At 43.2% G+C, this 13,190-nt stretch overlaps 1 protein-coding gene across 2 annotated transcripts in view; it reads left to right on the plus strand.

Moving 5' to 3' along the window:
• The first annotated feature begins 27 nt into the window (after positions 1-27).
• The window catches only part of PBRM1 (polybromo 1), a 129,682-nt gene continuing 116,519 nt past the window's right edge, over positions 28-13,190 (plus strand). The window contains exons 1-4 of one of the 2 annotated variants that reach the window (XM_081105994.1): positions 316-537; positions 2,911-3,036; positions 4,697-4,849; positions 6,443-6,540. In XM_081105994.1, the coding sequence (XP_080962120.1) occupies positions 2,989-3,036; positions 4,697-4,849; positions 6,443-6,540 (299 nt within the window). In that variant the 5' untranslated portion in view covers positions 316-537; positions 2,911-2,988. Of the gene's footprint in view, positions 206-315; positions 538-2,910; positions 3,037-4,696; positions 4,850-6,442; positions 6,541-13,190 lie in introns of those variants that run through there. The other variant, XM_081105995.1, reaches the window with a different exon arrangement.

Below are 13,190 nucleotides of genomic sequence, written 5' to 3' on the forward strand. Positions count from 1 at the left end.
CAGTGTCGTGCAGCGCTGGAATCGCTTGGCGGCCCAAGGGTGGTTTTGCGGCAGCACCGGGAGGGGTGAGGGCGGTGAGGGCGGCGGGTGAGGAGCGACGGCAGCGGTCGCGGCCGGAGGAGCTCTAGCAGCAGCCGTGGCGGCCACGGGGCGGAGCGCGGCGGTCGGGGACCGCAGCCGGGGCTGCAGGCGGCGGAGCGGCTGGGTAAGGCCGGGCCTGGGGCAGGCGGGGCCGCTCCTTTCAGCCGGCTCTCGGGCCTTTGTGTGGGCCCGGGCGGGCGGGCGGGAGCAGCGGCGGAGGCCCCGCCCCGCGGTGGAGACGCGCCGGTCCGGCCCGGAGCGCGGGGCGGGGCCCGGCGGCGGGCTTCGGGACGGCCTGGCCACCCTGCGGCACCTGTCGGCCGGGACAAAGGGCGCCGGGCCCGGAAGCTCCCGCGCCCCCTTCCCGCCGGCGGCTGGCCGGGTGCTCGTCGCGTCCCCGCCGAAGCTGTCAGCGGTTCCCTCAGTGCCCCGTCCAGTGACAGGTCGGGAAAGCAGGTTGGGCCTTTTTTTTTTTTTTTTTTTCTTGACGGATCTGACACAAACTCTAATAGTAATTTTTTTTACACTTTCCAGATGACTGTTCAGACTGATTATTTTTCTCAATGGGACTTGTATTCATAGTAGACGTCAGATATTTAAGAATCGAGAGATTTAAACTGTACATTTCTGTTTTTTAATGTTCTCATATCTTAAAATTTTTTAACAGAAAGACAAGTGTAGTTTTGTTCTCGCAGGGTAGATACCGGTTACTCGGAAGGGAAGACAGGTTGGCAAGAAATGTAGGAGGAATCCTGAAAAACAAATGACAAATACAGAGTGTAGTGGATGTAAACTTTATAACCGGAGAAACATACGTTGGAATAAAATGTTTTGTTAACTTATTGTAAACTAGGTCTCCTCAAAAATGATTGTTAGGTGTTTCCCCCTCCCATTTAGAAGGGCACTCTTTCCCAAGTATCAGTCGGAAGCAAACTGAACTCAATACAAATACAAGAGAGCAGTATCTTTGTTGCTTTATTACTTGTTAACAGGTTACCCATATTTTTAGATTCAAATGAAGATTGGAAAGTGTTTTTTTGAAGAAGTGTTTCAAATTAAAATAGTAACAAACGTGTGTGGTGAAATGGAAGGGTCTTGACCACATTCTTTGGCTTTGGGAGTGTCCACAATACTTCAAATATTAATATTCTGTCCAAATCCCCAATATTAGAAAATAAAGGGGTATCTAGATGTTAGGCAATTACCAAGCCATCAAACATGTGGAGGAATGTTGACTTGGAAGAGTCTTCCCTAAATTACAGCACACGCTGCAAAATAATGCATGTGGTTTGCTAAAGCTTTTGTTTGAGGGGGAAAAAAAGTACTGAAAGCTGTGGAAGCCAATGTTAAGGGTGGTTTTTCTCTGGGAAATAGGATTATAAGTGATTTCCCCCCCATTTGAATCATGTTTTCCACAATTCTTGTTGTAAGCTTGTATTACAACAGGAGAGCACCAAAAACTTACTGACCTTCAAAATATACCAGTTGGCTATACTGAGTAACTATTTTCCCAGTTACAGAGTTATTCTTTACTATAATTAATGTTTGGTTTTCAGGCCTTAGGACATGTCAACATAATTAATGCCATTTTAAAACTTGCAATTCAGCTTTGGAATCTACTTTCCTCTTCATAGAAAAATAATTGCTGAAGGAATGCTCAGAGGGTGTTTAAATTACACAAACTTTAAAAAATGTTTCACTTAAGTGCTCTTTTAATACGTTTATTAAAAACATAAATTGATCACCCAAATTTTACCAGATATTATTCTATAAGCCAAGGCTATAAAATTCTGTTTCTGTGCCCAGGGAGCATGCAGTTCTAGAGTTGAAACAACATTTGTGTTGTGCTTTGAAATTTCAAAGTGATACTTCACTGTCACAGCAATCCAAGGGAGAGCTGTACACTTTACTGTTCTCATTTTAGAAATGAAGAAACAGATCTGAGAGATTGTGACTCAAGCAACAAACAGATGTTTAGAAGTGGAAAAACTGGGTCTCTCGTCTGCTGAGCTCAGGTCCTGTTGCTCCTCCCGCCCACCTGGCCACATTACTTTCCTTGCCAGACTTCCAAAGTACATTTTAAAATGTGTCCTTTGGATAAGAACATATTCAAAAATTATTGTTACATTGCATCCTTTATTGTATCAAGGTAAATTAATGACTCAAGGAATTTTGGATATTGAATAGTCTAAACTATATACAAACAGACCCCAATGATTTATATTTTTTTGTCATTTAATTGTCAGTGGATTATTTGTAAAAGTAATTTTGACCTCCTGCCAAAATGATTGAAGGCTCTTTTTTTTTTATAGCCTTTTTAAACTTGTATGTGGTGTCTTCCCAATGGTGATAGGACTTTGGAAAGAAATGTTGAGGGGAAGAGGAGTTTTCCTTACTCTTTGCTCACAGGAGCCATTCTTGATTCTAGCTTGCCAACACTTGGTGTCACAGGTGAGCCTTCCACATGTGTTCACTCTCCAATCTAGCTCTCTGATTGAGCTCTGCTCTCATAGGGGGCATTTGGGTAGGTATGCTTCATTCCTGGAATTGACCATCATTCCGTGTGAGTAAAGGGGAACCTCAGTGAGACATCTTCAAGCACATGAAAACTTTTGTTTTAAAATGGAAGAAATGTCAGGTACTTTTAATGCCTGAGCCTTTATAGCAGTTAGTTTCATTGGCACAAGAAAACTGATATGCCTATTTTCTCCAGTTCTCTTATCTTTCCTTAGCAGCCCTACTTAAATGTTTTCTATCTATTCGTACCCATTTTTACTTCTTCTGACTCTTCTTTTTTATTTCCCCTTTCTCTGTCTTGTTCTCTTTCAGTTTTGAATATATTAACACTGAATCAGCACTTTTAAAGCCCTGCCTTCTCCCACTGGCTTCACTTGGCCTTCAGACATAATGAGGAGACTGGCTTTTCGAGGCGCTGGTTGTGCTCTGGTAAAGCTGGTAAATTACTGATCATCTACAACCTTTCCCTTTTCTGTCCTTCCTTGCCTTTTCCCTCCCACCTTTCTTAAAATTTGTTATCCTTTTCATAAAGATTCCCTCCTCATGTTTATCAAATCACTTGTGTCCTTGTCATAGATTTGTTTGCAAAGAGTTGGTCCTTCCTTTCTTCATCTTAATGATTGAGGACAGTTTATCAGCCTTTTATAATTCAAATAAAAATTAACAAAACCTGGCTATCTTTGGCTTAGCCCTTTGAGCTTTTAGCCAGTTGTAGCCAATTGCAAACTAATGCAGTGTGTAACAAACCAAAGCCTTGAGGAAGAAACACCTTGATGGTGGGCTCTTTTTAAATACAAGGACTGTTGGAGGAATAGAAAGGAAGCTCCTTGTTTCTTAGTTGCTTACCAGGATAGTTTATTTATTGGTTTGTTTTGTTCCTGCTTTCATTCCCTGGAGAGCCCCCATTTTTCTCTCCATATTACTAGCAACCCATTCTTCCAGCTGTTGTATCTTAGTTTCCTGAAATGGAATGTTGATGAGTGAAACGGATTAGGTGTTTTGTGTTTTGTTTTTTTAAGCTTTAGACAAAGACCTTTGAAATCACAACATATTTGATACTGTTGTTAAATTGTATACCAGTAAGCATTGTAAGACCTTCCCAGTATAAACCCTTCCTCTCTAGATGTAACAGATCATTTCAGTGATTACATTTCTTGTGTTAGAGAGTCAAATGTACATATTTGTGAAGTTGTGTTAAGATTAGTTACTTAGCAGCCTGCCTGAAACTGAGGACACATTCATGCCTTTCTGAAAGGCCAAACAGGACCTAAACACTCACCTCTGAGGTGCTCTTCCAGATCATCTACTGAAACTTAAAGCTGTGATTTCAAAATTCATTGGGATAGAGTACCTCATGTAACTGAAACGGAGGTTAGTCTGGATTGACAGAAAAGTTTCAAAGCAGGCTTTGCTAATTTGGCATAGGTATGGCAAGTCACATTAAGTGTTTTCTAGGAGTATGCCTTATGAGTCCTTCAATAATGGAGAAAAGTCATTCTCGGTGTGTTAATTTTAGGGTGTATCTAAAATGCTAGAAGGTTAATTGTCCTCTGTCCCCCTAATTTTTTGCACTTCTTATTTTCCTCAGGCACAACTTCCTATTCTTTTTTATCTCATAGCCCACCTGGGAAATGATCATAATTGTAAGACACATTGGGGAAGAAAGATAAGGCTGCTGACTGCAGAGGACTGCCTTGGGACCTCTGTCCTCAAGGCCTGCCCGGCTGCCCCAGGGGCCGAGGGATCAGTACCTGCAGTACACTGTTGTACCACCACACGTGGGTTTTCAAATTCCAGTCCAGAGTAATTTGGGGGCCAGAATTGGTTTGAGTCGTTCAAAATTGGTGATATACAAATGACTACACTTTTGCTGAATTTGTCCCATCCAAATTGAAAGTGTAGCATTCTGGTACATGAAGGGACTAAAGCAACAAGCAAGGTACAGGACTTCCATGGAAAACCCTCTGGTTAGACAAACTTCTTTGCCACAGTTAAAATCTTCCTGAGTGAACCAGAAGCTTGATATCAGGGGCCAGCTGAGGGCTTGGTGGCAGAGTCTAAATTTAAACATAAGAACATAGCTAATTATTTCTTATAGAAGAAGTTGGATTCCATGGGTTCCAAAAGAAGAAGAGCGACCTCCCCTTCCAGTAGTGTCAGCGGGGATTTTGATGACGGGCACCATTCTGTATCTACACCAGGCCCAAGCAGGAAAAGGAGGAGACTTTCCAGTCTTCCAACTGTAGATCCTGTGAGTAACTTGGATCGCACTGTTTCTGCCTGCTTTTCCTATAATTCCCTATCTTTTAATGATAAGCATTAAGATGCAAGGCCTCTCCATTTCTTTTTTCTCTGGCTTTTTTGTTGTTGTTAATCCTCACCTGAGTATTGATTTTTTTAGAGAGAGTAAAAGAGAGGGAGGGTGCTAACCGGTTTGGCTCAGTGGATAGAGCATCGGCCTGCGGACTGAAGGGTCCCAGGTTCGATTCTGGTCAAGGGCATGTACCTTGGTTGTGGGCACATCTCCAGTAGGGGGTGTACAGGAGGCAGCTGATCGATGTTTCTCTCTCATCGATGTTTCTAACTCTCTATCCCTCTCCCTTCCTCTCTGTAAAAACTCAATAAAATACATTTTTTTTAAAAAAGAGAGGGAGGAAGGGAGAGAGAGACACATCCATTGGTTGCTTCTTGCACATGCCCCAACCGGGACAGGATTAAACCTGCAACCCAGGTATGTACCCTAGACTTGGAATCTAACCCTTGACCCTTTGGTTGGTGGGCGGATACTCTAACCACAGAGCCAAACCGTCCAGGGCTCTAGCTTGATATCCTTAACCTTTTTTTATGAGAAGTATATTTTTATTTAGTCAGAAGTCTTATAGTAATAGAATACTTCAATATCTATAATAATAAAAGCATAATATGCTAATTAGACTGGACGTCCTTCCCGATAACCTTCCTGACAAAGCTGGGGCTGTGAGGGAAGCCCGGGTCCTGGTGCTAGAGGGAAGCTGGTGCCCGCAGCCAGGTAAAGGAAGGCCTACTCTTGCACGAATTTCATGCATTGGGCCTCTAGTTAAGAAATAATAAAGAATATTAGTATGTGCCATTGCATAGTCACTCAAATAACTGTGCTTATGTGTGCCAGCACAGTTCTGGTGATTGGGATACAGCTATGTGTAAGACAAGCCACTTTTTCACATGGAGCTTAGATTTGAATATGGGGAAGCAGGATGTAAACAGGTGAACAAATAAATGGTAAAATACCATCAGCTGATGATAAGTGTTAGAAAGAAAAGTTTGGGTGATTCGGGCTATTTTGGCTCAAACCTTCAAGGGGACTCTGATAAGGCACTAGCTCTGCAGAGCGCTGGGGGAGAGTGTTCCAGGATGAGGGGCTGGGTCAGAAATGAGTTTGGTGTGTTATGATTGTACAGATGGTTGAGAGGGAGAAGACTGGCAAAGTCTGCCTAGCTAGGTATGTAGTTATCCTATATACTCTGTGGGCAGTGTTAGGAATTTAGATTTTATTCTCCGAGTAGTAAGAAGCCTCTGTATTGGATGATTTCAAGCAAGAGAGTGATATGAACTGATTTAGTTAAAAAGAAAAGAAAAATCACCAATAGCATAAATCTGATGAAAGATACCAAAACATTTATCAGTTAAATTATTTTAAATAAAGAGAGATACTGTCAGCATATTTCAAACTTGGTAATTTGGGGATTCGTCCTTTTTCTTCTCTATTTGCCTTTTATGGGTATGTTTTTAATAAAGATAATCCATATAATTACACTGGCTTTTTCTGCTCACTTTTCTTGTTATTTTTCTCTTTTCCTGTGTGTAGATTGCTGTGTGCCATGAACTCTACAATACCATCCGGGACTATAAGGATGAACAGGGCAGGCTTCTCTGTGAGCTCTTCATTAGGGCACCGAAGCGAAGGTGAGTTGGAAGGTGAGTGGGAGGAATTTAGTCTTGAGTCAGTGTTTAAAGTATTTGGTAATTGATTTTCTTTTGAAAGTAATGGTTTAAATGATACTGAGGTTGGATTTGTTTTACTTGTCAAGATGTAGTGAAGTATATTTAAAATTTTTCTTAAATTGTGGTAAAAAATACATAACATAAGATTTACAATCTTACCCATTTTAAGAATACATTTCAGTAAGTATTAAGTATATTCACATCATTGTACATGCAACATCTCCAGAACTTTTACATATTGCAAAGTTGAAACTCTATACCCATTAAATAGCTGTCCATTTCTCCCTTTCCCCCAGCCTCTGGCAACTACCATTACACTTTCTGTTTCTATGGCTTTAACTACTTTAGATTCCTCATATAAGTGGAATCATATAGTATTTGCTTTTGTGACTGGCTTATTTCACTTAGCATAGTGTCCTCAAGATTCATCCATGATGTAGCATGTGACAGTATTGCTTTTCTTTTTAAGGCTGAATAATATTATACTACCACATTTTCTTTATCCATTCATCCATTTATAAGCACTTGAGTTGTTTCCACCTCTTGGCTATTGTGAATAATGCACAGTGAACATGGGTGTGCAAATACCTCTTTGAGATGTTGTTTTCAGTTATTTTGAATATACTGAATAACCAGAATTAGGATTGCTAGATCTATAGTAATTCTGTTTTTAATTTTTTGAGGAATCATCATACTGTTTTCCATAATTGCTGCATTGTTTTACTCTCCCCGTCCCTGACCCCCAATTTCTCCATATGTTAGCCACACTTGTAATTTTCTAGTAAGCTTGGAAATCAAAACGTGTGAGTCCTCTGTGATGGTTAATTTATGGGTCAACTTGACAGTCTTCCCACTTTGTTCTTTTTCAAGGTAGTTTTGGCTACTTGGGGCTCTTTGAAATTCCATATAAATTTCAGGATTGATTTTTCTGTATTGCAAAAAATGCTGCTGAGATTTTGGTAGGGATTGTGTTGGATTTATAGATTGCTTTGCATAGTATTGATGTCTTAACAATGCTAAGTTTTCCAATCCATGAACATGAGATAATCTTTCTACTTATTGGTGCCTTCTTTAATTTCTTACAGAAATGTATGGTTTTTAGAAGTCACCTACTTGGTTAGGCTTACTCCTCATATTTTATTCTTCTTGATCCTATTATAAATGAAATTGTTTTCTTAATTTTCTTCTTGTATTGTTTATTGTTAGTGTATATAAATGCAAATGATTTTTTGTATGTAGGTTTTGTATAGGGCAACTTTGCTAAACTTGCTTATTAGTAACGTTTTGTGTTTGTAATCTTTAGAATTATCTGCGTGTAAGATCTTATCATCTGTGAACAGATAATTTTACTTCTTCCTTTCCAATTTGGTGGATGCCTTTTATTTCTTTTTGTTGCCTAATTGTTCTGACTAGGACTTCCAGTATTATATTGAAAAGAAGTGGCAAGAGCAAGTATGTATCCTAGTCTTGTCTTTGATCTTAGAGGAAAAGTTTTCAGTCTCTCACCATTTTGAGTATGATGTTACCTGTGGGTTTTTCAAATGTGGTCTTTATTATGTTGAGGTGGTTTCCATCTCTACCTTATTTTTTGAGAGTTTTTATCATGTGGCAGCTGCTGCCCCATTGGGAGACCCAGGCTCCCTGGTGATGTTTCCATTTTTCAGTCTAAGCCTATTCCTGAGTCTGTAACCACCCTGACTTGCAGTAAATGGCTTGGTGTAACTTGTTTCAGGGGAATCCCTTGCCGAAGTCTGTGTATAGGCTCAGTGCTTTCTGACACAACACATTGCCATCAATTGGAGCGTATTTTCTGTTCATGTCTTCTGCCCACAAATTTAATGCCTTTTCCATCTTAACTAAGCACTTACAATAACTGTGGCTGTAACTTTTGCAGTTTGAGGTGTGACAGCAAAACGAGCATGAATTTCTTTTTCTTCTTCACAGTGTCATGTATAGAAGATTCATTCTTGCTGTAAATCTTCACAGCCTCAGCATATGATTTTTCCTTTTCCTTATTAAGTCGAGGATTTTCATCTTTTCACTTAAAGGAAGCACTTTACAGTTAGCTTCTCTTTGGCATATCCAAATTGCCAGCATCACTACTCTTGTGCTTTGGGGCCATTCTTAAATAGAATGAAGGTGACTTGAACACAAGCACTGCAATAGCCACAGTGGATCTGATGATAACTGCATTGGGTACTAAGTGGCTCACGGGCAGGTAGCAGATACAATGTGGATTCTCTGAACAAAGGGGTAATGCATATTCTGGCAGGATGAAGCAGGATGGCAGGAAAAGCGTGTAACTTAAAACTTAACAATTTACTTCTGGAATTTTTTATTTAATATTTTTGGACTATGGTTTACCATGGGTAACTGAAACCATGGAAAGTAAACTGCAAATAGAGAGAGACTACTGTCCCTCATTGGGTTCTCAGTTGACTACAGATAATCTCCAAAGCCTCAGAGGCTATGGAGATGAATGGTATTTAAAAACCAAGCCTCAGCAGGGAGCAGTTGACTATGACCCATCAGGCCCAGGTGGAGAGAGCCGTCTTAGCTATTAAGTTAACAAAGCTCTAATGCTTACTCTGAGAAAGTCCCTTGCTATTGACATCACTGACACATTGATATTAGGCCTGGGTGGGCCTTTGTTGCATACTCATAGAGACCTTTATGTTCTTATACTTTCTCTGAATAACAGATTGAGTACTCCTCTTATTTCCTCGGTAGAGGCCTGATGCACGAAATTTGTGCAAGGGGTCAGGTTTTGCAGCCCCAGCTGCCTTGCAGCCCCGGCTTCATCTGGAAGGTCATCCAGACGGTGGTTCTGGAGTTTGGTCAATTTGCATATTACACTTTTATTATTATAGACTAAAGGGACTGTGGCCTGAGAGGCTGCAGTAGGCACAGGAGCAGGTCTCGGCCCATTCTCTGTGTCCCTGCCTGGCCCCTCCCACCGCAGCCCCCAGTCCCGTCTACCAGCACCCCCGCTCCCGCTGCTCCCACATGCTGACAGCGCAGAGCATTTGGAGCCGGCATCAGCAGCAGGTTCGAACAGGGCCAGCACCATCAGTGGGTACGAGTGGCGGCTGCTGCCCCGATCGCCCCTCAGGAGCAGGGGGAGGTGGAGAAACCCTCGGGGGCAATTAGGGCCAGAAGCCGCTGCTTGCACCCGCTGATGGTGCCAAGTGATTGGGACCAGTGCCGGGCACTGGCAGCAAGTGGGAGCGCCAGGCAGGACTGCGGTGCGCAGGAGCAAAAACTTTTCAGTGACCACCAGAGACTTGCCCCTATGACAGCGACTGGCACCCTGCCTTAGTCTGGTGCCCCTGCTCACCTGCTTCACCATTCTGCCACAGCCAACACCTGCCATGTTCCACACACGAGCGCCCGCCCCCCCCCCCCCCCCCCCCGCAGTGGTCAGCGCATGTCATAGCGACTGGCTGTTCAGTTGTTCCACTGTTCAGTCTATTTGCATATTAGATATTAGCCTTTTATTATACAGGATACTTAAGTTTATAGTTCTAGCACCTCAGTCTTGGTTTTTCAATACTATTTACCATTAAAAGAAACTATAGTTCTTTGGGAAAATTTCAAGGGCAAAGAAAGTACAAGATAAGCTTGTAAGACCTTATGGGTGCCAGAAAATAAGCAAGTGCTCAAAGGGAAATAGGGACATGTCAAAAAGACATAGAAAATAGAAGTTATCTTGAAAGGACTCCCAACTAGCCAAACCTGGAGCAGTTTGAGCATCAAAATCATAATAGTAATGTTTTTAACCACTGAATAAGACAGGAATCTATAGTGATATAAATAAATTAATAAATTGATGAGGATTGGGCTTTTATGTAGTCTAGGGGTATCTATACTAATAATAGAGGAATGTGCAAATTGTCCAGGACTCCGTCACAGTAATGACCGAACAGCAGGCCGCATGGGGCGACAAGGCCGTCAGGGGTGTTAGTGAGGGACAGCCAAATGACTGAACAGCAGGCTGCATAGGGCGACCAGGTCAGAAGGGGGGTTAGTAAGGGATGGCAAAACAACTGAACAGCCAGGCTGTGTGGGGCAACCAGGTCAGAAGGGGGGTTGGTGAGGGATAGCAAAACGACTGAACAGCAAGGCTGCATGGGCGACCAGGTCGGAAAGGGGGTTAGTGAGGGACAGCCAAACAACTGAACAGCAGGCTGCGTGTGGTGACAAGGCCAGCAGGGGGGCAATTGGGGGCAACCAGGCCGGCAGAGGTGATAGTTGGGGGCGACCAGGCTGGCAGGAGGTGCAGTTGGGGGGGCAACCAGGCCGGTGGAGGGGGTCAGTTAAGGGTGACCAGCCAGGTGGGGGTGACCAGGCCGGCAGAGGGGGCAGTTAGGGGCAATCAGGCCACAGGCAGAGGTGGTTAGGGGTGATCAGGCTGGCAGAGGGAGACAGTTAGGGGCGATCAGGCAGGCAGGCAAGTGAGCAGTTAGGAGCCAGCGGTTCCGGATTGTGAGGGGGATGTCCAGCAGTCGGTCCCAGATTGGAGAGGGTGCAGGCTGGGCTGAGGGGACCCCCCAACTCATGCACAAATTTCATGCATTGGGCCTCTAGTCTAACCATAAAGTACAAGGAGAAAAAGAGTAACTTGGTCAGTTGAGAAGCTGGTAGACACCACAGTAATCTGTTGTAATGTACCCCGCGAATCACAGAAGGACGCCTCAAGAAGTCGAATTAAAGAGTCACGTTTATTGCAATCCGGGACTATGAGGGGGCATTCCCAAATCTCATAGCAATAAGATGGTGGCAAAACCAGACTTATATAGGCAAAAATCACAAAGGTATTGATTACATCCCAGGGTTTGGAATGTGGCACCTGGCTCCCAAAAAAGCAGATTACAGAAGCAGAATTAAGCATGTTAATTACAGTTTCGGGTCTCAGGGTCACTGAATTGACAGAAATACATTATCTAGAGTCCTTGGGTAACCTGGGTTAAACTTAGGCATGTTATCTAAATTACAGTTTTGGGTCTCCGGATCACTGAGTTGATAGAAACACATTATCTAGAGCCCTCGGATCTCCCGACCACTGAGTTGTCAGGACAATTTAGAGTAATTGTGCTGTTCTGGTCTCAGGACCACTAAGTCAGCTGGAACACACCACCTGTGGCCACTAAAACAATTTAGGGTAATTGTGCTCTCCTGTTTCCAGAATGTGCTCTCTAAGACCAGTATGATAACAATCAATGGAATAGTCATTCAATCGATAAGGCATTCAATCGAATGGGATGACTTATACAATTTAGAAAATCAAAGTAACTTTTATATTGTTAAGCCAAACAACAGGGTTAGAGTTAAACTACAGTTTCCACCTGAAATGGTTGCTACCATACTTCATAATCAAGTGATCAAAAGTAGCCTTGTCTGAATAATGGGATGTTGAAATCATATGCCTCCTGATAGGATACAGTGAGACAAATACACTATCATGTCTGTTACAGTCCTGCCAAAGAAGCATAACATTAACTTACTTATCAGGAAAACAGGCAAACCCAAATTGAGGGGTACTCTACAAAATAACTGGCCTGTAAACTTTAAAAGTATCGTGAAAGTCAAGGAAAGACTGAGGAACTGTTTCAGAATGAAGGAAACTAAAGAAATCTATATAATAAAAGCCTAGCCCTAACCGGTTTGGCTCAGTGGATAGAGCGTCGGCCTGCGGACTGAAGGGTCCCAGGTTCGATTCCGGTCAAGGGCATGTACCTTGGCTGCAGGCACATCCCCAGTAGGGGGTGTGCAGGGCGCAGCTAATCGATGTTTCTCTCTCATCGATGTTTCTAACTCTCTATCCCTCTTCCTTCCTCTATGTAAAAAATCAATGAAGCATATTTTTAAAAAATAAAATAAAATAAATAAAAGCCTAAGCGACTGTTACGCGGAATGACCAGAACGACAGGTCGCTATGATGCGCACTGACCACCAAGGAGCAGACGCTCGATGCAGGAGCTGCCCCCTGGTGGTCAGTGCGCTCAACCAGAAGCCAGGCTCACAGCTGGCGAGCGCAGTGGCAGTGGCCTCTCGCGCCTCCGTGGCAGCGCTAAGGAGCAGCGAGCAGGCGGGCGGTAAGGAGTGAGGGGTCCCGGACTGCAAAAGGGATGTCCACCTGCCGGCTTAGGTCCACTCCCCTCAAGTCCCGGACTGTGAGAGGGTGCAGGTCTGGCTGAGGGACCCCCTTCCCCTCTCAGTGCATGCACTGGGCCTCTAGTATAACTATAAATGCAACATGTAATCCTAGAGTTGATCCTTTTGCTATAAAGGGCAATTTTGGAACAGTTGGCAAAATATGAGTGGAGTCTGAGGATTAGATGGTGGTACTACATCAGAGTTAATTTCCTGATATTGGTGAATGAACTGTGATCCTTGTTTGTAGGAAATAAACATTAACCCTTTGCGGTCCAATTTTATTTTTGGAATTCAAATAGTCTGGTCCAAATTAATTGACGGGATTGAATGTTGAACTGGTTTGCGGTGTCGACCTCAGCCTCTATGTTGGACCTGCTCCTAGCGCCTGGTCTGTCGAGTCAGCCTTGATGTTGGACCTGCTCCTAGCGCCTGGTCTGTCGAGTCAGCCTCGATGT

Source organism: Myotis nattereri, assembly GCF_964212035.1.
Source record: "Myotis nattereri genome assembly, chromosome: 14".
NCBI lineage: Eukaryota > Metazoa > Chordata > Mammalia > Chiroptera > Vespertilionidae > Myotis > Myotis nattereri.